The 24,967-nt window shown below is 43.2% G+C and overlaps 1 protein-coding gene across 1 annotated transcript in view; it reads right to left on the minus strand.

The window, feature by feature from the left end:
- Positions 1–24,967, minus strand: part of LOC131079764 (D-glycerate 3-kinase, chloroplastic) — an 86,542-nt gene that overhangs the window by 20,652 nt on the left and 40,923 nt on the right. Inside the window, exons 2-8 of the mRNA XM_058017807.2 lie at positions 4,939–5,018; positions 4,768–4,819; positions 4,583–4,624; positions 4,298–4,376; positions 3,973–4,004; positions 3,806–3,874; positions 3,273–3,347 (exon numbers count right to left, since the gene is read on the minus strand). Coding sequence (XP_057873790.1) covers positions 3,273–3,347; positions 3,806–3,874; positions 3,973–4,004; positions 4,298–4,376; positions 4,583–4,624; positions 4,768–4,819; positions 4,939–5,018 — 429 coding nt within the window. The remainder of the gene's footprint in view (positions 1–3,272; positions 3,348–3,805; positions 3,875–3,972; positions 4,005–4,297; positions 4,377–4,582; positions 4,625–4,767; positions 4,820–4,938; positions 5,019–24,967) is intronic.

Here is a 24,967-nt window from a genome sequence, read left to right on the forward strand (position 1 = left end):
ACATAAAATATCTAACCAATGTTACATGCAACCTTACAAGTAGACCCAAATAAATATTTAATGCTGCAAAAGGACTCTCAAAAGGAACTTGTGGTTTTGATTTCTTCTATTCACAGGTATAAACCTTAATTCCCTTTCACTCATAGATGATACTTCTACTGCAACCACGTGCTAAAAGCATAGGCTGGCAGGAAACCAGCTCTGATACACTACTGAGTTGGTGAATCTTGAGAAGGTATTTTCAGCTGAACGAATGATCAGAAATTTCATTTTGGCCAAGGTTTCAGTGTTGCACTGATTGTTCTTTCTGGGTGATACAATTTCAGTGTTCCACAGGCGTTGGGGACGGGGGGACGCGGGGACACGTTTCCGGGACGGGGGGACCAAGGGCCTAAATTTGGGGACGGTGGGGGGACGGCGGCAGGGGGGGTGGCGGGGTGGTGGTGTTCATATACTTATACATATACATATAGCACTTGAAAAACTAGTTTTGAAAAGATGTATAACAGTATAACAGTATAAGAATTAGATTTCAAATGAAACTATAGGAAATACCAAGATTACTTAGATTAGTAATACTAATTGCTAAATGCTAAATAAAATTTGACAAATGAAATTGTCAAATTGGAGATTTCTCATTTCTATCATATGAATATCGAAAAAGGAAAACAAAAATACGAACATCTGATGCCATTGCACAGTCTATAATAATAAAGATGATTACATGATTCATCATTACAATGAGTAGCCAAATACAAATACCGAAATACGTGTAGCAATAGCATTACAAAAGAGACTAGAGTCAAAGACAAAATGACAAAACTCAAAATGTAGCTAATGGAGGCCTCTAATCATCTGTGAACTCCTCCTCACTGGAACTGCTGGACTCCTGAAGATCAAGATCCCTCAAGCTCACACCAACTAGCCCTGCATCTAAAGTAGTAGGATCATCCTCATCAATCTGTGAAGGCTCCTCTGGCTCTACATCCCATCGTGTCGCTGGACTCTCCTTGCACACAAGTGTCTTGCGGTCCATGAGACGCAAAGCACTGTGTACAGCCACAAGCTTCTCTGCTCTCTTAGAGGTAAGTATGTTCCTCTTAAGAGAGTGGATGAAGCTATATGTAGACCAATTCCTCTCAGCAGTTGAAGAACTGGAAACCTGGGATAGCAGACGGATGGCTAGAGTGGTGGTCAAAGATTTCGGGCCATGACAATTCCACCATAAAAGTGGGTCCTCCTGTGCCATAGTGTCTATATCCATCTTTGTCGCATCTGAATAACCTCTAAGAGTGGCAAATCTTCCCCACTCAGTGCGCATTGTGTCGGCATCTCTGGAATCAAACATCTTCTCTATGCACCTAAAGAAACCCGCCTTCACCTCATCATCCTGAATCGGTGTCAGTCTACCCGATCTAGCCTTGTACCACTTAGGATTCAAGGCAAAGGAAGCCATATGCAAAGGAGTGTTCAACTTGTCCCATCTACATTGAATGATAGGCTGGATTTGCTCATTGTAGAATGCTAAAGAGGGGTCCTTCACTTGCACAGCAGCCCTCATCTGGTCAAGCATAGAGTCAATGCACTCATACACCTCTCCAAGGTTAGGTGCATCCCCATCCCCATATCTGATCACCTGGAATACTGGAGAAATGATGGAGACAATGTATTTCGCATCAGTCCAAAACACATCACTCTTCACTATCTCCTTCACCCTTCTCCCTTGCTCTTTCTTGGCCTCAGCCCTTAACCCCCCCAAAAGGCACATGTTTTTTAAAAAATGCTTTTTCCGGGTGCTTTTGACGTGGGAACGCGGGAGATGCGGAGACGTCTCCACGTCTCCCTGGGAGACGCAGAGACGCGGAGACGTCTCCACATCCCGGCGGCGTTTGGGTGGTGGTGGCGGGACGGCGGGGGACGTCGCGTCCCTGTCCGCCCGTCCCCGAGACGTTTCTGACAAGGGGACGTGCCCAAAAAGGGGGGGGACGCGTCCCTGTGGAACACTATAAAATTTGTAAAATCAGACTTGAATAGCTGCAGATCTAAACAATTCAGACCATTCAGCCCTTGGCAGGGTTAGTTTATGGCCTTAGATGGTGGAGGGAACGACAAGTTTGGGGCATTTTGTTGTATTTTTCAATTTTATATAATATATTAATATATCATATGCATGTTGACAATGAATTATGAAAGCAATTAAATTTTGGGCTTTGAAATTTGTTAACTTGTTCGATTCTCATGTTGTGTATTAAGGATCTATAATGTATGTGATGAATGCTTTATCAATGTTATCATATGAATATTTAAAAATTTTGTATGCTTCGAAATTTTCCCTATTTTTTTATATAGCCACCCCCTTTGCTGTCCCCTAAAATGGTCTCAAATAAATTGTCTTAAAATGAATCCCCCCATCCCCTATTGTCCCTATCCCAGAAACTTGGTGGAACATATAATATTAATTAATTAAATTATTAACTAATTGATTTTCATCTAATCTTATGGACTCTCTCCTTGAATCACAAATCGTTTTATGAAACTAGAATTACTTCCATTTTCCTCAAGCACCCACTCAAATCTTATTCCCATGATGATGAGAACAATAGCAAGAAAAGGGGAAAGGTAGAGGATATCATAGGTGCTTTGGGTGACTCCATGAGGACGCACAATTCAATTTCAAAGCTTCTACAACACTCACAAGGGCCAACTTATCAACTCTAAGAAATCAATAATATTTAGAAGACTCGTATAGTAGGAAATAAATTAAATATCAAAAATTGGATCATGTAAAAAGAAAGGAGACTCTAGTGTCATAGCTTATCAAAGAGAAACAAGTGTGGTTCAAAGATAGTCTTAAATTCTTAATGATTATACATTGAGGTATGTAGCAGATAGGTTGACTGATTCCATGGCTACACCTAAAACTCCCTACCGGATTACATCCTTATTATGCTGGTCCAGCAAAGCATTGTCTTTATAGTGCTATATTTGTGTAGAGCTAGTTACCATTTGGTTAATGTAGAGAGGCAAATATTTTGAACATAGTTACAAATGCAAAATATGACAAAGAATCAATGCTACAATGGGCTGCTCTTCATATGCAGTTTCTGTCAGCAAGAATCTACCTTATGTAACCAAAAGGTACCATTTATAGGATAGTTCAAATCAGAAATTTATGATCTTGTATTGATCTTTTGAGCATTGAAAAAACTAAAGTTAATTAAGCATTGAATTTACACAGTAACTTCAAAGTTCAAACAGAATCTTGGTAATACCTGTGGGTCAATTGATTTTACTGTGTCATCTGGTAATGGTTTAAATCCAAGCATCCATCCCTCAAGAAAAATTACCTGCGAGATTTGCATTATGCAATCAAATAAACAAAATGAAACTACATTCCAATTCCAAGATAAAGTGTGTAGGCATCCAATTTAAATATAAGAAATACATCAATAGGCATTGCACTTTAATTGTCAAACTCATATAGAAGTATTCCAGAAGTTCTGCATAAACACAAGCATAATGTCCATTTGCAAGCTAAAGTGGTATGCAAAAACCATTTACAACTTATGCAGTTATTCAATTTTGAACTTAAGAATATTCTAAAGATTAAAGAATCACATTTTCAAAAATGTATCTATTTCACCATTTTTATTTACTAGGGTGGAAGATTAGCGCCTTAAGAATATGATATCTAAAGAGGTCTTGAAATGACATTGTTTCTGCTTCTAAATCTGCATAAAAATCAGCTAAAATAACTAGCCTTGCTAGTTCCAAAATCTTAATAACTTCCAAGTTGTGTCCCTACCTCCAAAGGTCCTTCAATTTCAGGCCATGTAGAAGGATCTGCCCTATCACCCAGCCCATTATAAGCAGACTGCACTTGATATAGCCCAGTCAAAAATTGTTTGTAGGACCAAATAAAGTGAAATACATGTCATGTATTGTGCAAAACAATAATGTTGCAGAATCTACCTTATCATAACGAGGTACCTTTGCCTTTGTACCTAAAGTAAGCCACTTTCAAACATAAATTATTGCTATTTAGCCGGCATTCAAAATAAGTTAAAGCATAAATAAATGGCATCAATACACACGATGGTATTTTTTAAATTATGAAACCACTTTCTCTGCGGGATACGTATATAGAAACTCCGTCAATTGGAAATAATTTTGTTAAAGGGCCTTTTATTTCCTTCATCTGCTTATAGAAATGAAACCGTGAAGAAGAGAATAAGATAGAATGTAGCACAAACAAATGAAAAGATAACAGAGTGGCTAAGACAAAGAAAAGACGTACCCTTTTCCACCAAGCTACACAAGGTCTTTAGAGTATCGGTTCCAAATGCTAAATCATGGCTTCCTGCATTACCCCGTAGCTGGAAGTATACATGATTTATAGGAATTTCATCAAGCCTCCATCAAATTTTAAAATGAAAAATAAGACTATCACCTAAGCTAAATATTTACATTATGCTTTTTGTCCCAAAGACTGCCATTAAACCAAGGATGATAACATTTGATTTCCACAAAAGTGACTCAGATGCATGGAGATGTAACAAGCGAGAAGATTTTAGGTTCAAACCTCCAAAAGGGCGTTCCCTGCATTTTCAGCTGCAAGCTTTGCCTGAATTCAAACAATTGCAAGACAAAAACTGATGAAACTGCAGTTACATATGTATTGTATGCATGTTTTTCATGTGCAAACAAGCACTTGCAGAACTGCATAATTATATGATCAAATATATCCATAAATACAAGAGCTCATACCTGATCAGCTCTTGTCAAATAGAAGTCATCAATGGAGATTGAGGCAGCTTTCCTGGAAGCATGCATGATATGTTCAAACGCATTGAAAAATGTGAATGTAAAATGTCAAAAAGTTACCCTGCATCTCACAAATAGACAGAAATACGTTGTCCCAATCAAATTATATGATACCTGCCTGCAACGTTGAAAAGATGATCGAGAGTATAGACAAGTGTTGTCTTCCCACTACCCTGAGGTGCACTAACACCAATCTAGAAAGAATAAAAGAGGCAATGAGTTAACTAGCATTCAATTAGAACCTAGTTTGTACACCTAATTTGCTCTATAGTATGTGTTATAGACCTATATGCAGTTCTTTTCAGTTTTGAATTTGAATAAAATATATATTATAGATATAGATGTAATTTTTTTTTCTATTATAATTTCAATAAAACCAAATTTCATTCTTAGAATCCATCATTTCTGGGATTTTCAGTACATGTTCATTTTGGGATACAAGTAATCCCTTCTAAAAAAAATTGAAGGATCAATATTTTTTTTGCAAGGATACATAATTTCAATTGGTACAAGAGCATAAGCCTGCGATAGCATTTCAACTGGATAATAATGTTGACCATGTAGCAGAAGATATGACAGATAAGCTTGGCTGTACAAAGGCTGAAATCTTTGTAAAATAAAAAGCCAAAAGGTCTAAATCTTTCACGAAAAGACATTGTAAAATGTGTGTTAATACAGATGGATTTTAGTAGCTCTGATCTATGTAATTTAACTTGGAAAATATCAGAGGATTTTGTGGGAAGACACCTTTGCAGTCTATTGCAAGAGATGAAATGTGACAATAAAGTTCCTTTGAGGTACCTGCATTAGGCCTGGATACAGAGTACAGAATTTCTAAGCAGTCTAGCTAGGCATTGAGAATATGTTGTTAATGTTCAGGACTCCAATCCCAAAACAATTATGCTATTGAAGATGATATTGCACGACATGAAAAAGGATGGACCTATGTGAAATTGTTTGGTTCTAGATAGTCTTGCAAATATATCGTCTTTCTGTTGAATGCAGTCAGTGACTGTTATAAGTTCAAAATTCTTTACAACCAGGGGCTCTTGATCACTTTTACCGATAAATTCCTATGAAGGAATTGTATGTGGAGAAGTAGCCCAATTTGGATTTAAATATTTAATTGTTCAAATTCACTACAATTCACTACTCATGTTACTTTCATTTAATGCCATCCAGGGAGAGCATGAACTCTGTGTGGAATGAAGATGCACAGGAATGACAATGAATAATCAAATAGAACTCTTGGATTGCATTGCAGATTTTTTGTTGCAGCTATGAATTCACCTTGAATCTGTTTAATATTAGAAACTTTCTACCAAATTTCAATTGTCATTTGTTACGTATCTAAAACTGCTGTAGAGTTTGCTGATTGGTTACATTTGTTTATGAATTAATTTCACCTATATGCCCAAAATACCAAAACACATTGTCAGAATTATTTGTATAAATACATATCCGAACAATGAATAAGATATGATCTTACCATCATTTGGTATAAGAGCCATGGAAATCCTGAAGTTTGGCTGCGAGAAATTAATTTTCAATCGACGATGGGAAATACACATCCACACATAAGATGGTAATCGATTTGTGAACAATCCCCATTATACCAAGGATTGTTGGTATAATGGGCTAGCAAAATCAAATAAGAGGAATCAACAAAGCTTCCAACCAAGGTGACGTCAAAATAATGTTTTTAATTATAGAGACAAATGTGATGAAGAGGTTGTAATGTCCCCTTTTCTTTGAGTGATAATTAATTAATTAAATGTTAAATAGTCTTAAGTCCTATGGTATTATCTAAATTTAATTAATTAGCAGCTGGACATACTTTATTTTATAAAGGGACTTTATAATAATGTCAATGACAAATTATAAAGTAAAGTCACTTTTGAGGGGAAAAGTAAATTAAAAGAGAACTAAAATAAAGTATTACTTACCAAAAGGAAAAAGTATTATAAAAGGAGGAAAAAGTGCAATGAGGATTCATTCTTGACTTGTTATTTTGAAAGAAACTTTTCTTTGAGAGCTTGAGATCTTAGCTTGCGGGCTCAGTTGTTTACCTCACTGGGTAAACAAGAAGAATACAGAAATCGAACAGCAATGCACAATGCAAATACAAAAGAAGTACCAGAATAAGCTTGCCATTAATGTCAAAAGATGTTCATATTATAATCTGTCGTCCACATTACATGTCCTCCAACACCCGGAGGTGGTACAATATATGACAGCCGAAGGGGTGCGACACAACCGTCGCGACTCCAACTACCTACCCGTCGGCTAACTAACTATCAATAATTAACATTACTAAACTATACATTTTTTCCCGATAACATCATCCCCCCCAAAAAAGAAGTCATCTCCGACGACTAACAACAAAATGGAGACAATGCATATATACACCCAAAACAAAGTCAAGGAGGGGGCTGAGGAAGCGTCCCTGAAGTCGAAGGCTGAGATGCGGGTGTCTGGGCCGCCAGGCGGGCTCGGAGCTCATAGACCTACTGGGTGCGTGCTGCCACATCCCGCTCTGCCACCAATACCTTCTCTAAGGCTGTCTTCACCATAAGCGCAGCCTCCAGTAGCTCCTTCTCCTTGGTATCGGCGGACTCTGTCATGCGAACCAACTGGGCCTGAACAACATCTAACTCCTGCTGGACGAGACTCCGCGCACTCTGCTCCTCCGAAAGACGGGTGTCCACCGCAACCTTCTCTGCGCGGGCTGTCTCAAGCTGTGCTACCAACTGTGATCTCTCGGCTGCCCACGAGGCTTGTTGTCTGGCCATGTCCTGCTCTAACTCAACTCGAGCAGCCTCGCGAACCGCAGACTCATGCTGCGTCTGGCGTAAGGCATAGTAGGCCTCTCGGTAAACCTGCTCAATCTCCCGGACGAGAGTCGTCACCCTACTCTCCACGACGGGCTGAGGCACACTCCAAGCCTCCAACATCGCATCCGTCTGGATAACTGGCCACCCTCGTGCCTCAAAACATGTAGTGAAAGCTGCGGGACAACCGTCTCGCATAAACTGGAGGACCTGCTCTAATTCCTCCACAACCTGCTGCAGAGCTCGTGTCTGAGCCGCGGCCACCACTCGCCGACCCCTCGTCACCATATCTGCCAAGTAAACCTCAATATCCTCCCCATCCAGCCCCGATGTAGGTACAGGAAGCCCACGTGGTAACTCAAAAGTCTCCTCAGGGACCACACCTGCTGCATCCTGCTGGCACAATGGTGTCTCCCCCGCCCCCTCAAGTGTAGCAGTGGCCTGCTCTGGGCCGGTAGGAACACCCTCTCCAGTCACCTGTCCCTCTGCTGGTGCCTGCGTCTCCGCCGAGGAATCCTCCAGATCCACCACCTCAGTGGGAGGCTCTCGCCGAGGTGAGAATACAGTTGCTCCTATGGGTGGCATCACTGTCATCTGGAATCTCCGGGTCAGCCAACTCCCCATAGCCGCCACCGATGGAGCTGCACTCAACACCTCCGACCCTCTCTCCCCCTCGGAAACATGTCCTGCCATGGGCTCCTCCAACAAGGAGGCAGCAACAGTCACCACTGCCTCGGATCCCACAACGTCCAGTCGCACCTGAGGCTCCGTCTCAACCATCTCCTCTGCCACGCCTCCCTGCGGTGGACCACACGACTCCGCCCTGCTGTCAGTACATGCCTCTGCGGGAGTCGGTCCCGCGGCTGGTGCACGAGCCTGCTGCGGTGGTATGGCGGAAGGTGATGCCGCCGGCTGCATGGGCCCGAGTGTAACGGGCGTGCGGCTCTGCCCAAATGCCGAAATCGAAGTACTGCCCGCTGACGACCCCACAAGTGTGCCAAGTGGGAGTGTGGGTGGTGCAAACAACACTCGCTCTCCGGCGGGCTCCATTCTCCCCTCGTCTGTGGCCCGACTGCTACTGTCATCCTCATCCTCCGAATCCTCCGAATCCTCTGCACTGCTAGAAGTTTCTCGCCCACTATCAGGTTCTGCTGAGGTGGTCTCTAATATTTTTTTCCGCTTCGCGGAAGAGTGGCCAATGTCAAGGTGTCTCCAATGCATGATAGGAGGCTCACCGTCTGCCAATGGTCTCTATGGCTGTATCTCTAATTCTGCCTCCGGTACTACTTCTCGCGTGGCCTCCAGAAACAATCCGATGGCATAGTGGGGCATGTAAAACGTGCGATGCTCCATCATCAAGAACTCGCACATCCGCTCTGATAACAATGTAGCCCAATCATACACAACGCCATTCAGAAGTCCATTCATCAATATGATCTGTGGAAGAGCGATGTCCGATGCCCTACCAGACCCTGTCAACCTGCTCTTGATGACGTCCATTATGCACCACCAATGGCCCTCTGCAACAAAAGACCTACGCATCCCACGGCTCTTCGTGGCATCAACAATGCTCTCTAATTCTGCTGTGGTCAAGTCTCGGGATACTCGTTTAATCCAATATTCTTTTTCCTCCCGCGTCATTTTCTTAGCTTTCAATTCCACTTTCTTGCCATGTACTCCTGGAATGCCAAACACTCTCGTAAAATCTGCCGGTTTGAAGGATACCGTGATATCCTTCCCCAGGTATTCAAAAGTACTCGTCCGTGAATGGCTATCAAAGGTATCAACCATGAATCGTAATGCTCCCTCATACTCACGGATAGCAAACACAGGCATTCGGACGGCCCACTCTACTCCTGCTTTCCGAAGGCTCTTCTTCACCAAATCATCATATGGTGTATCCTGCCACCACTTCCTGCATTCGGACCCATTCAATCCCTCAAAGGTGATATGCTGTGGGGTCAATGCGTTCTTCCCTCGTGCGGCATGCTGCTGTGGTGCCTTTCTCTTCTGCCTGGCGTGCATTGTGTTACCAGCTATGCGAACCCCCGAAGGAAGAACTCGCGTATCCTTATTCATGTGGCTGCCCTCCTGCAACCGTTTTTTCCAATTCCTTTTTCCTGCAGACTCCATTAGTTTCCTGTAACTGATTCTTGATTTTAGCCGTCTCGTTGCAAAAAGCGGCTAACTGCCTCCGGGCCGCTAAGACTGTGCGGAGGTGATCCCTTGTATGTGCCTGTGCGTTGGGCGTGCGGTAGACACCGAGAGGAGCCAACCCAAGCTTGTCGCTGTGGACTTGTTTGTGTCTACGTGCCCACCGCACGGTAGACTTTGTTCGTGGCTTCGCGCTGCCTGTGTGCAGTGCGTTTTGTTTTATTGACCGCACAGGCTTCTTCCTTCTTCGCTTCCACTGCATGGTGGCTTCCTTCTTCCTTGCGCGCTGTTCGGCGGGGGTTAACGGTGGTGCGGGGTTCAAGCACTGCGTTACCTGGCACAAGCTAACGCCGACTTTGTGTGGGCCAACGATGCGAATGGTGTCTCCTTCGTGCGGCGTTTCCCTTCCCCTTCGGCGATTTAAACTTGCGTGGCGTTTCCTTCGTTCCCCCCGGCGGCATCTCCTTCTTTCCCTTCCTCGCCGTGGTAGCTTCTACCTCTCCTCGGCGGTGTGCGGCGTTGCGTGGTGGCATGGTGGTGCGGGGTTCAGCGGCTACTTTTCTTTTCCCTTCGGCATGTGCAGCGTCCTTGTTTCTTCTATCCTCAGCAGTGTCTTGTTGCCTCCGTTTGGTTTATAGCTTGGACGACGTTTATATCGGTTTTGTGGGCCTTCGGTGGCTTCCACCGCACGGTGGATTCCACCTTCGGTGGTGCCACCGCACGGTGGTATCACCGTTAGTGGTGCCACCGCACGGTGGTGCCACTACGTGTCCACCGTACGGTGGTCTTTTTTTCTTCTTTCTTTTTTTTTTTTTTTTTTTCAATTTTCTTTTATATATACTTTTTTTTTTTTTTTTTCCAAATTTTCGTATATATATATATATTTTTCCATTTTATATATATATATTTTTTTCAAATTTTCTAATTTTTAGCTACGGCCGTCTGACTGGAGGTTCCCGATTCCCTCCGTTTGTGATAGACCTTCAGTTTGGACCCGTTGACTGCGTCTGCTATCTCCTTCCCGTCCAGCGTCCATAACTTTATCGCCCCGTTCGTGTTGACCTCACGTATCCGGAAGGGCCCTAACCATCGAATTTTGAATTTCCCCGGTTTAATTTCGTTTCGTCCATTATATTTCAAAACCAACTGCCCCGGGGTGAACCTCGCCCTCCGAATGTGTTGGTCGTGCCAATGTTTCCTTCGTTGCTAGGCCACGTCTGTCACCCATTGTGCCATCAGCCTTCGTTCATCGAGTTTGTTTAGGGCGTACAGGCGCTCCCTCAGGCTCTCCATATCGCCAAGTTTATTCTCAATAGCAATTCGGAGACTTGGCACCATGAACTCTATCGGTACTACCGCTTCCTGTCCGTACATTAATTGAAATGGTGTCTGGCCCGTCGTTACTTTGTAGGTGGTGCGGTATGCCCATAACACCGACGGTAGTCGCTCCTCCCAATCTTCCTTTTCCACCCCGCACGACTTATAGATGACCGAAACCAGAATCTTGTTGGTCGCCTCCGCCTGACCATTGGCCCTCGGATAATACGGACTGGACAAGGAGTGAAAAATTTTGAACTCCGTCGTGAGGAGTCTCACCACATGGTTCACAAAATGGCCTCCTCTATCACTGGTTATCTGGAGCAGAATTCCATATCTCGTGATAATTTGTTCATAAATAAATCTGGCTGTACTCACAGCGGTGTTATTAGGTAGGGCCCGTGCTTCGACCCATTTTGTCAAGTATTCCGTAGCTACCATGATGTATGTACATCGCCGCGGTCTGCTGACTTTTAAAGGCCCCACAAAATCAAGCCCCCAACGTTCGAATAATTCTTGTGCCGCTGAAGGGTTCAATGGCATGAAGTCTCGTTTTAGTGGTTTTCCGACCCTCTGGCATGTATCACAGCTTCCGACCCATTCTCTGGTGTCACTGTGTAGCGTCGGCCACCATAGTCCGGCTAACAGTACTTTCCTGGCCGTCGTGTCCGGCCCCATATGACCTCCTGCGGGTCCTTCGTGTGCTTCCTTCAAAGTCCCCGGTATCTCTTCCTCCATCACGCATCGGCGGAGTACTTGATCTGTCCCCATTTTGTAAAGGAGTCCATTGATCAGTTGGAACGTTCGGCTCCTTAGGACCAATTTGCGTCGTTCCCCTGGTGGCATGTCTCGAGGGAACTGGGACGTCGATAGGTACTCGCCAATATGAGTGTACCAGGATGGTAAAACCGCAATCCGGAATAAGTGCGCATCCGGGAAATCATCATTCACCCCCTCCGCTCGTTCTCCCGACTTGATTCGTGACAGTTGGTCAGCGATCACATGGCTCTTCCCTGGCCGTACTATAATGTTGAATGTGAATTCTTGCAGTAATAACAGCCACCGACTCACCCGTCCTTGAATAATAGGTTTATTCACCAAGTACATCAAAGCTTGGTGATCTACATAGAAGGTGAAGGGTGTCGCCAACAAATAATGCCGGAACTTCTGTACTGCATAAACCATGCCGAGTGCTTCCCGTTCAGTTGTACTGTAATTCTTCTCAGCTTTCGAGAGTAGTCTACTGGCGAAGTAGACCGGGTGATCCAACCCATGATCCCCAACTTGTGCTAATGTTGCACCTATTGCATAGTTGGAGGCGTCGACGTGCACATGAAATTCTCTGTCCCAGTTTGGGTAGGCCAATATTGGTGCCGCCAACAGTCGTGATTTCAATTCTTCGAAAGATTCTGACTGTGTCGTTCCCCATACGTACGGTTCCCCTTTTCTTGTGAGGTTATCCAGGGGATAAGATATCTGAGAGAAATTTTTTATAAACCTTCGGTAATATCCGATGTGTCCCAAAAAAGATTTTACCCCTGAGACATCCTGTGGGGGTTCCATCTCCACAATCACCCGAACTTTATCCGGGTCTGTTTTAAGTCCCGCTTTACACACTATGTGTCCAAGTAGTCTACCCTGAGGTACCATGAATCTGCATTTCTTGGGGTTCAGTGCGAGTCGTGCCCTCCGGCACCTGTCCATACATTCGCCGAGTGCCTTCAGATGCGTCTCCTCCCCGCTGTAGATGGACCAATCATCTAGGAACGCCTTGAAGTTACCCACGGACATCTTATCAAAAATGTGGAGAATTATTCGTTGGAACGTTGCCGGAGCATTGCAGAGACCGAAGGGCATCCAGTTGTAAGCATATACTCCGTCCTCCACCACAAATGTCGTCTTTAACGTATTTTCCTCCGCTATTGATATCTGATTATAGCCGGAAAATCCATCCATAAATGAATAGATTTCATGGCCGGCCACCTCTTCAAGAATGGAGTCCGTGAACGATATGGGAAATGGATCTTTGATGGTAACTGCATTGAGTCGCCGGAAGTCAACACAAATCCGGATCTCGTTACCATCCTTTTTGAGAGATATTACGAAGGGGGATACCCATTCGCTATTCTGCACCCTAAAGATAATCTTGGCCTCCAGCATTCGTTCAATCTCTTTTTGTACTTTCGCAGCATAGTTTTTGTTCATCCTGTACGGTCGCTGCCGTACTGGTACTGCGCCCGGTACCAACAGAATACGATGAACACATAACTCCAGTGGGACTCCCTTCAAATCCTTATAAGTCCATGCGAATACATCTTTGTACTCGGTGAAAATCTTGAATGCGGCCGTTTTCAGCACTGGGTTCCAGTCATCTCCTACCAGAATAATTTTCTTATCCGTTTCCGTACCTAGATTCAAAGGTTTCACCGTCGGTTCTTCATACTTCATGGCCTCCTTGTTTCTAAATTGATGTGCGGGTACGGTGTCCATTGTAGCTTCTCCTTCCTTATATTCCCTGTATTCTGGAGGATATTGATCTGGCTCCTCTCCTTCTCCTTCGACGCTTAAGACGTTACAGGAGGGTGAAAACATCTCATAGTCCTCCTGCTGCCAATGGAACAATCCATTTAGTGAATCTGTGTCATCCTCTGAACAGCAACCTCCGATTTTAATATGCCTTCGGCATCTGGATCCATCCCCTCTCTCCCTTCGTCTCGTGGGTCATTTTCCCTCTCGGATTCAGATCCCGAGGAAGAGGCAAGTTCCTCGCTCACCAACTACGTCCGGAGATCAATAGTGAATTTCTTGCCTCCGCTCTCCATCGAGAGTGTATTTCATTTCCAGTTGTGGTTCGCTTTCGCTGCCACCAACCATCCTCTTCCAAGTATGGCGTCATACCCTTTCTGTTTCAATGGAATGACCACGAAGTCGAGTACAAAAGGTTGTGCACCCACGGTGACTTGCTGTGCCATCAAAATGCCGAGGGGTTTAATCCCGTGCTGGTCTGCACCTAGCAGATTAAACGTAGGTGGCCACAGAGTGGGCTTTCCTAGCTTTTTCCATGTGTTCTCCGGAAGGACATTTACTCCGAAACCGCCGTCTACTATAGTATCCATCAGGATGGTGCCCAGGATGCCCATCTCCACCACGGCTGGGTGTCGGCCATTGTTGACGGTAAGTACAACTGGATTTGTTGCCGATCTTCCTAGTATGGGAGCGTCCATGTCTCTCGGTTTGGGTTTATCAATCTTTGTGCCCAACAGCACTGTCCCCAATTGCGGTATGGTGTGTAGGAGGTCTTCCAGTTTCACAGGTACCTCCATTTGAAGCATCTGCCGTACAATGTTCCTCTCCGCGTCTGTGCAGTAGGGTCCAGATGACTCGTGTGTCTCTCCCCGTTGGGCTTTCATGGCCCTTTCTATTTCCTCCCTTGCATCCGTCATTCTCTGCTTCTCCGTGCAGGGATGGGGGTATCGGGCTTCCTTTGCCTGCCCTCGGGTAAGAGCAAGGATGGCTTCTTTACCCCGTGTGTTGCCTTCTATATCAATCAGATTGGCCCCTACGCTAGACTTCAGACAATCGGCATCTTCATGGTCACCGGGCCCACACCACCGACATAGCTTTTGAGCGGTGTCTTTGTTATTACACTCTCGTGTGTAATGACCCCATTGATTGCAGGCCCTACATTGAATCATCGGGCGCCCCTTCGCATCATATTGGACCCTGTTTCTGGTGGAATTATTATTATTCCCCCGTCCGCCTCGTCGGTTTCCTCGGTAGCCTCCGGAAGATGCATTATTGTTTGAATCCGATGTGGAGGGCTGCTCATGTGCAAAGAGCACTTGCTGGTTACGTGCCTTCAAATTGTATGGGCATTCCTTCGTAGAATGTCCCATGATCTGGCAGATGTCACAGAATGCCTTCTTGGGACAGGCACCCTTTGTGTGGCCGCTCTCCTTACAATCCGTGCACCACAGTTCATCATCCTTGCTTGTGGCCCCCTTCATTGTCTTAAACTCTTTTAACATCCGTTCCATATCCTTCTGAAGGGTCGTGACTTTCTTCTTCGGCTTCTCATCACTGCTACTCTCTTCTTCCGACGTATCATCTTCAGAGGATGACGAAGATCTATTCTTCTTCTTTTTGGCCGTCTTATTTTCACTTTCCAAGTCCATGGCCCGGTTGTATGCATCATCGTAGGATGTCGGAGGCACAATTTTCATCTTTCGTCGTAGCTTAGGGTTCAGACCCTCGACAAACCACCACTTCTTTAAGCCATCAGCCGGTTGGCTTTCCATCTTTCCGACTAATTCCTTTAGCCGGCGGCCATATGCCCGTATGGTCTCCTTCTTTCCTTGCTTTGTTCCATAGATTTCCGAGACTATCTCATTATCATCTCGGAGAAGCCGAAATTCCTTCTCGAATGCTTTCTTCAATTCATCCCACGTAGTTACCCCGGTTTTATCCAAGTCTGAATACCAGTCAATAGCCACTCCTCTTAGTGTGGCGGGGAACTGCTTCATCCATTCATCCTGGTCAGTCACCCCGTTGGCTGTCCAGATGGTTTCGCAGGTACGGCAATGCCGTGCGGGATCATCTTTGCTATCCCCGTTGAATTTGGGCAACTTCTGTTTGGTCGCCATTGATGGAAGTCGTCCACTTGGAGGTGGTTGTGGCCGTGTCTGCCCTCCGGCGCTGCTCCCTCCGATGCCGCTGATGTCTCTTGTGGTGGTGACCAAAGGTACGGTGTTCTGCCTTGTACCTACCGTGCGGTTAGCTTCCCCTTCGCCGTCACCCGTGCCCGGCTCCCTTCGGTGATCCTCCCTTTGTGGCGTGAGAGCGACTACCGTGCAGTTAGCTTCCCCTTCGCCGGTGCCCGGCTCCCTTCGGTGATCCTCCCTTTGTGGCGTGAGAGCGACTACCGTGCGGTTAGCTCCCCCTTCGCCGTCACCTGTGCCCGGCTCCTTTCGGTGATCCTCCCTTTGTGGCGTGAGAGATAAGTTTTTGAACCGATCTCGAGTCTCTTCAACTAGTTCTCTCCGTAACCTAGTTTCCTCCAGAAACTCTTCAAGGCTTCTTGCTCTACCGTAGTCTGGCGACGCGTAGAAATTCCCCTCGGCTTCTGCACCTTCCGTGACACCTCCTTGGTTCCCTTCGGGCAACCCTTCGGCAGGTCGTCCTTCGGCAAGTTGCCTCAACCTCCATCTACGTTCTACACGTTGTTCCAGAATCAAAGCCTTCTGCGCAGCCTCCCACTCGTCGGTTTCTAATTTCTTATTTCTGTCTTTATTCAATAAATTGGGCATTAATTGTGGTACAATTTCATGTTTCACAACACATAAATCAAAACACAACAAGTCTTTATTAATTCATTCTTTTATATACAATCAACATAATTCTTCTGCTTCTAACAGTGTTCTTTATTTCTCTCCCTTCACAATTTAAGGATTATTTGTCCTTTGTTGGTCTTCCCTACGTCCGTCATCCTGGCGCTCATGAAATTCTCGTAAGATTTGCTGTCGTCGGTTCTCACGGTAGGTGTCTTCTCTACGGTTTTGAAGAGCCAAAAATGCTTGAGCCAGAAGGTTAGGCAAATTGATCATTAACCGATTCACCGCCGGACTTACACCAAGCCCGCTCCACACAGCATCCTCTGGAACAGCCTCAATGGTGGCTTCCCTCCGTACGTGTGTTTCGATGGCCGCTTGAAGGATGCAAGAGAAATCTTTTGTGAGTGCTCGTTCTCCTTCGAACAGTTCTTGGTGATCCTCGTCAAGTTTACTGCTCGTCCCCTCGGGCAATGGTTGTCCCATTATTCCTGTGCCATGTAGTATATTCCCGTCCCTCCCGAAATAATTTCGGCAACGGCGCCAAATGTTTACCTCACTGGGTAAACAGGAAGAATACAGAAATCGAACAACAATGCACAATGCAAATACAAAAGAAGTACCAGAATAAGCTTGCCATTAATGTCAAAAGATGTTCATATTATAATCTGTCGTCCACATTACATGTCCTCCAACACCCGGAGGTGGTACAATATATGACAGCCGAAGCGGTGCGACACAACCGTCGCGACTCCAACTACCTACCCGTCGGCTAACTAACTATCAATAATTAACATTACTAAACTATACATTTTTTCCCGATAACATCAGTAAACTCTGGGATGGAAACCCTAGAGGTTTTGGATGTTTGGACAAAAACCCAGATCAACTCACTTTGTGAATTCATCTCAGAATTCACAGTTGCACTTCATTATTCAGTTTGGAGAAATTCATGGAGTTTCAGAGTTATATCTTTGCAGGTTGAAATATTGCCAGAAGGGTTTTGAGCATCATTCTATGTCATTCTAGTATGTACAAACCTATTGATAGGTCTTGTGCAATGGCAGATTTCTGAGTTGTATTTGGGTATGTTTGGCCTATGTATTGGGATGTAATTGCATGTTCAGAATTTCTGATTTGTAGCAACAGACTGAATAATCTTGAAATCAGATCTGTTCCATATATATGTTAGCATTTTTTATGTATGTATGGTTGGATGAGTTCTTGATTGAAGATATTATCATAAGGGATCATTATTGGCATATGTGTTTGCTGTCCACATTTGTTGTAACCAGAAATATAAATCAAAATTCTAGGGTTTGGAGCAGAAACTAAAATGCAGAGAATTGGGGCAGAATTCGGGAAATTATTTTCAGAATTATAGTGCATATCCTATTCGGGTTATATTAGAGGTGATAGGTGATCGCTGCACATCCAGTCACACTACCAAAGCTGAAAAGATATTTGGCATTATGACTCAAGTGCAACTAAACGCAAGACTGAAAGGAAAGAATGATTCACAAAGTTGAATGAGCAAAGTGGCACTGTCCACCTTGGAGGCAAATCTTCTCTAGAAGTAAAGGTAAAAGAATTATTCCTCATCAACTCTCTAATATCTTATCATGTTCTTTCTGTGTCAGAAATAAAGAACAAATTACTTTCACTTATTTAGCTCATTGAAATTAACTTGGAAGTCAAGTTTGATAAAGATAAATGACGGACTTCTTGTTGTAGACACCTAAAATTAATAAAATCAATATTTAATTAATTTAGGCCTATCAACATAATTAATTGATTTAATTGTGTTAATTCCCTTCTTCTTAAGGTTTATTAAATCAAATTTAATTAATCTTATCACTTTAGTCCAATAATTAATTCATCAAATAAATTAATTATTTGTCTATTCTTCTAAAGTCCCTCCAATAATTATTTCCTCTAAACCCACTCAGTTAATTAATTTTTAATTAATTAACCTAATCATGTGATTCCTACAAATCACTTTTTCCTAATCCCCACTCAGCCTAATTAATTCTTCTAGAATCTCTCATAATCCCACTTATCATTATTCTCCAGTTTTAAATTCCCCCACTCATGTCACATCAATCTTGAACCTCTCAAAGAAATTCAAATTTCTTTGAATCCCCCTAGGCATCCTATCCTCACTTTGAAATTCAAATTTATTTTCCCCCTCTTCCCAAGGAATTTTATATTCCTTTTTATTTCTCCAATGCATCCTTGATCCATGTCCACTATCTTGAATCAATCTTAGCACTTCATACACAAATCAATCATGGCCCTCCATTGGCTTCCTCCAATCTATAAATTGGAGCATCTTTCCTTCTCAAAGGGGGGTCTTCCATTCTTCTATCCTTATGCAACCAATTTCTCCTCTCATCTCCTATCACATTCTTATCACTTTCTCATAGTCCTCTATCAAATGTTTGTTATCCATATCCATTTATCCATCTATCCAAATACAAATCCTTAATCCATCTACCTTGTTGAGCATTTGAGAGCAATCCACATCCACAACAAGCAAAGAGCAAATCAAGCGGAGCATCAAAGGGACCCCACCTTCACTTCATCAAGCTCAATCCGAGGAACAAGTGGAAGCTTACAAAGGTATAATGGTGTTTGTTGTATTTATTTGAATGTTTAATGCATATTTCTATTCAACTAACCATTTGCCTCTCATCCTAATCTTTCCCTTGGTTCATTTAGGCACACCCGATGGGACCCACGTCCCTAAATTTGACGATTTTGTGAAGTTTTTTGCAAGTTTTCAGTCGCACGTGTCTGAATAGCGCGAGCGCCACGGGATTAGCGCGAGTGACACAGGATCAGCGCAAGCAACAGGGTCTTTGGCACGTACGCATGCGCTTCAGCGCACGCGATTTGAATTTGAATTTGTCTAACCTGCCTTTTTGCAGGTCTCCCGATCAGCGCGAGCACTTCAGGAATAGCACGTCCGCCTGCAACATTCTTCTATTCACTTTCATATTCTTGTTTTTACACATTCTGCTTTTTGTTCTGTAATCCGTCATTTAAAAACACATAAAAAGGCCAAATAATCTAAAAATCAAAAAAAAAAAAATTAAATCTCTTTCTCTAGCCTTTATTTTTCTAAACGCACCGCTTTAGCGCAAGCGCAAGCACGCTGCAAATAGCGCAAGCGCTTTGAAGCACATCCTGCTCATTTTCAAAATTCAAATTTTCAAATTTAGGTATAGCCGCTAACCTATTTTCCTGTTTTTGGCGCGACCAACAACATATCAACACGACTGCTCCCAGGTCCTATCCGAGTGGTCCAAGACATATTTTGAGACTATGTGTTTGAGAAAAGCGTAGAGGTAGGAGAGTATGCTCTTGTCTATATAGACAATCAGAAATCTAGACATTGAAACTTTTCTAGTTTGCTTGCACGCTTTTTACCCTTAGCAAGCCTGCCCTCCCGATTTGGTGAGAGGGGAACGACCCAAGTGAGTACGGCTAAAACCCAATCATTCCAACTCACTATAATAAATAGGCCTCTTAGGATGAAAATCTCAGAGGACGGAGCTATTTGAGTTTATACTCATATCGGGCACTTTGTAGGGCCGTTGAGGTCTAAATCATGCTTGCATGACTACCATTGTGCTTGGTACTTTGTAGGGCTATAGGCCTCAATCGCGCTTGCACGACTACAAAGGGTAGTCTTCGAACGGAAATCCTTACTAAGAGCCCTAGGAATAGAAAGTACCTGGTTCACCTCTGAAAGGTGGATAATCTTTGTGCAAGGGAGATAGTAACTCCCCCAAGAGACTTGCCATATCGTGCCCCCATTAGCGTTTGGAATCAGCTAATACAGCGTTGAGAATCCATTGTGTGAGACTCAACAGTTGTATTTTGATTAGCTATTGGGTGTGTACCTGAGTCAGCAAGCAAAGGTTTTCCTCCTCAACCAACTTCCTAGGATAGCGCGATGTGTGGTCAACGTGTATTCATTGCTTGATATCTCTTGTCAAGTCCATTCTTCCTTGAACCAAATCAATCCTCCCTCTTTCCAAATTCCATCTTGTCATCATCAAATCCCTAACCCATTTCTATCTATCCAAGCAATTCTCCAATCCCCAATCCACTTGCATCCAACCAAGCAATCATCCTTCCTCAACCAACATATTTGTCCAAATCATCCATCCGACTTTGGGTAGCTTTCCCCTTTCTTCTTCCTATTATCTATCCATTCTTCCATAATCATTCTCCTAATCCAATCAAATCTCCAAAATTCCAATCAATCAATCAATCCATCTTTCTAATCCAGTAATCCAATCACCCATCGATCAATCGTCCAATCCTTTAATCCAATCATCAACCCTAATCCAAGGTCAATACCTTGTGAGAGTTTTATTTAGACCTTTATTTTAAATCAAATCAATCATCTTGGCTTGTGTGCTAAGGAAATCATCTCCCCCAAGCATATTTGCTCAATCCTTTTGTGGTCGGCACACACCACTATCCTTTTATCTCCTCTTTGCTTAGCGTCATAAGTCTATCCTTAGTAGAGAGAGATTTGATCAATCTTCATAAGGTCTAAATTTTACCTAGCTTGGTTGTCACCTTGCTTGTGGTCCATATCATCAATTCCCATCTAAGTCTAATCTGGGGGCTAAGGTGTCATCCTAATCCAATCTAATCCAATCAAATCCAATCCATCATCATTCAAAGCCAAGTCATAATCCTCATCTTCATTTAACATCATCTTTCTCCTCCAAAATAGATTCATCCAATTCCAATCTAGTCCCTCATTCTCAACATGGCTACCCAGAATTTCAAAGCTTGGTATGAGTAGATACTCATGGAAGTTCACGAACCACCTCAACCTGCCTACCAAGTCAATCCCATATCCCCATCCATTCCATCTCAATACACTGTATCCAATCCCAATCTATATCATATTTCTTATCCTTCCTCTACCTTTGACAAGGGAAATCCATCTTATTCACCATCCGTATCTCCATATTATCCCTCATCCGCATATATACCTTCATCTCCCCTCCCATCCACATCCCAATCCCCATCCTTTTACAACACCTTCATTACCTCTACTCCCCATCCAAATCCTTTACCCCATAATCCTCCACAACCTACCCCTAATTCCCCAATCCATTATCCCAATCCTCCATCCAATCGTTATCCTCCATCTAATCCCAATCCTCCATCTAATCCTAGTCCTCCAAAATCCGTATTATCCACATCCTCCAAGTCCATCGTTCGTGATCTTATCCAAGACATGCTAGCAAAGGAGACAAAACCCCCTTCTCGAAATCAAGTTGCCTCGTCTCCTCAAGTCCTCCATCCACCTCAAAACAAATCCCAATCCCCCACACTTCACGATACCCCCATTTCTCCATCTACTCACACCAAAGCTTTTGTATCCTCCTCCATCATACAATCCCCATAACTCCAAATATGCCAAGAGCTTGTTCCGATGCATGCTACCATAGATTGCTCTTCACCTCAAGATCAAAGCATCCATCCATCTCATGATACCTCTCCATCTCAAAATCCATGTTTACACTCCACTCCATCTGATGATATCATCCCTTCCACTTCCTCTCATGATCATATAATTCCTCCATCCAATGCTCTCCTTCCATCTCATGATCCAATCACCCCTCCCACTCCATCTCATGTTACCCTCCCTAGTCAAGATCAAAGTATCCCTTCATCTCCATGTCATGATCCCAATCCAACTAAAGATCTTAATCCTCCTTCCACATCCCATCCCCCTCAAAATGGACTCGCATCTTGTTTCCAAAATAATAAGTATCCTATTGGGAAAAGAAACGCTCAAGATGTTGGTACATCTCCTATTTCTCCTAAATCCAAAAGCCCTCCACACAAATCAAAATCCCACAATTCCTCATCTTCCACATCCATTTTGGGACCCTATATTCCAAAGCTAAATCATCCATTCCTTCCATCCATTTTGGGTCCTTACATCCCTCCATCCACCACCCCATCACCTCAAATAATCCTTAAGCAAGATCAACAAGGGCACACATCATTGAATTCCTCCCAACACTCTCCCTCCACCATCCCATCCATAAAATCCATCAACCCTTTATCCTCATGCACCCATTCCATTGCTATTGGAAGCAATTTGGATGCCCAATCTAAAAAGCATAAAGCTCAAAATCTACAAAAATCAAAGGATCAACATGTCCCCTCAAAACGACATGCTCAAAAGGAAAATCAAAAAGGTCGCAAAGGCTCCAAAAGGAAAAATCAAAAATTATGTGGATTCCTAAGATACTTCTAGAAGCAGAACAATCAAAATTGGCATCCAAACGTGCTAATCCAAAAGCTCCATCCATTCATAAGTCCTCCAATCGCTACCTAACACTCCTCCATCTTCAAAATCCATTTTGGGTCCTTATGTCCCAAAATCCACCATCCCAACTCCATCATCCCCTTCTTCTATTTTGGGTCTTCATGTCTCAAAATCCACACTCTATCCTCCATCTAATTCAAAATCCTCTCCTCCACTACTCAACCACCCCTCAAGGTGTGTGCCAATGTTGATCTTCCACAAATTTTTCAAAACCCCATCCATTATCCACCATCCATTTTTCACAATCCCATTCTGTTAGTCCAATCCTTTGCAAATCCTTATCTTCCATTCCCTATCCATTTCATCTCCCCAATTATTTTTACCAACATCTATGAGCATACCTCCAGTTCAAAGCAATACTAAGGGATACCATCCACAGAGCTAGATGCTTGAGTCCTCCCTTCCTCCTTCACACATCCACTATCTTCCATATCCACTCATCCTCATCCTTGTCCATCCAAACTATTCCAAAAAATCAAAAAAATCAAAAAATCAAGAAAAATACAAAAAAAAATGAAAAAAGGCAAAAAAGTAAAAAAAAATCATTTCATCCAATGGTGAAAACCACTTCTTGTGGTGCCTTGGGTAAGTACCATGATGAAAACTTGGTAAACAAGCATCATGTGTAATCCCCTCATCATCTTGCACTCTACACTTGGAGGCAAGCTTCATCCATGCAATCCTACCATCCACATTCCTTATCTTCTATTTGCATCCTATCTAAGTCCATCCTCCTTTCCTACCTTTGATCTTGACTATCCTATCCATAGTTGAACTACTCGCGACTCGGCTCGACTCGCCAAGCCCCTGAGAAAAAAACTCGGCGAAAACTCGGGAAAAACTCGGAAAAACTCGGCAACGTAAAAACACGCTTAATTTTAATAAAAAATGCATTTTTTTTGCAAAATTTAATGAGAAGATGCATCCAATGAGTCAATAAATGATAACACAAAAGAAACAAGCTGATTCTAGATATATTTGATTGCAAAGTGTCTACAAAATCGCATCCTCATGAGAAATGCTGATGGCTGGAAGCAAAATAGTAAATAGTTTTTGTAAAACCAAAAGTAAATACAACTTCCTCTCCCCAGCTCTAGCTAAAACTACCTTCAAACTTTCATCATATTTGAAATTTCATCATTCATACTCATAGTTTCAAACTTTCAACTCAAAGTTGGGGTCAAGGGGCATCGCCGAAGGATCCTGAAATTTGACTAAGTCTGGAAAATTGAAGAATCCTCCAAAAACTAGATTTTGCATTATAACTCCTGGAGGTCCGAAACCACTCTCAAACATCCTGACAGTATATATGGATTCCTTATATCTTTCTTCTTTCTTATACTTAAATGTTATATTCCATATATGAATCCTGACGGACAGACCAAAAAACTCGGCGATTACTTGAGGGCATAGTGGGCTCTCAGGGTGGCCCTTCCAAGTGAGTTTCCCCCTTCTCAACCCAAAACCATATAGAAAAACAAAAAATGCATGTATTTTTGGCCCTTTTTTGTTGTTATGCTAACCCAGGCAAGTTTTTCTTTAAAACTCGCCGAGTTTTTGACAAAAACTCGCCAAAAACTCGGCGAGTTTTTGGCAAAAACTCGGCGAGTTTTCTTGGCGAGTAGAAGTCATTACTACTCGCCAGGTCCAAAAACTCGGCGAGTTTTTGTCACTCGCCGAGTTTTCGGCGAGTGTGCCATCTATGATCCTATCCATATCCTCCATCTCATATCCCTCATCCCATCCAAATGCAATCCTCCATTCTTATCTTTGGTCTTGATCATGTTAGAGGCAAAATAATGTATATGCATGCTTTGGAACACAAGCCTTGAATCCTCTACCATCCATATCCATTACACATTATCCTTCCATCTCATACATCTTTATCCACCATCCTTACTGTTGAACACAATGTACCACTGAGAGGGGGGGTGAATCAGTGGTTTCCAGAACTCTTAAACCTTTTGATCCTAAGAGAGAGTACCAGTTAGTAAAACAAACACAAGTAAACCTACCGGTGAGATAATGCAAGACTTCACAATGCAATCAGACAAAGGCACATCACATGACACCGGTATATACGAGGAAAACCCAAGATGGGAAAAACATCAGTGAGAAGTGTTGTTGGAGTCTACTGCTCC

Source organism: Cryptomeria japonica, chromosome 6 (assembly GCF_030272615.1).
Source record: "Cryptomeria japonica chromosome 6, Sugi_1.0, whole genome shotgun sequence".
Taxonomy (NCBI): domain Eukaryota; kingdom Viridiplantae; phylum Streptophyta; class Pinopsida; order Cupressales; family Cupressaceae; genus Cryptomeria; species Cryptomeria japonica.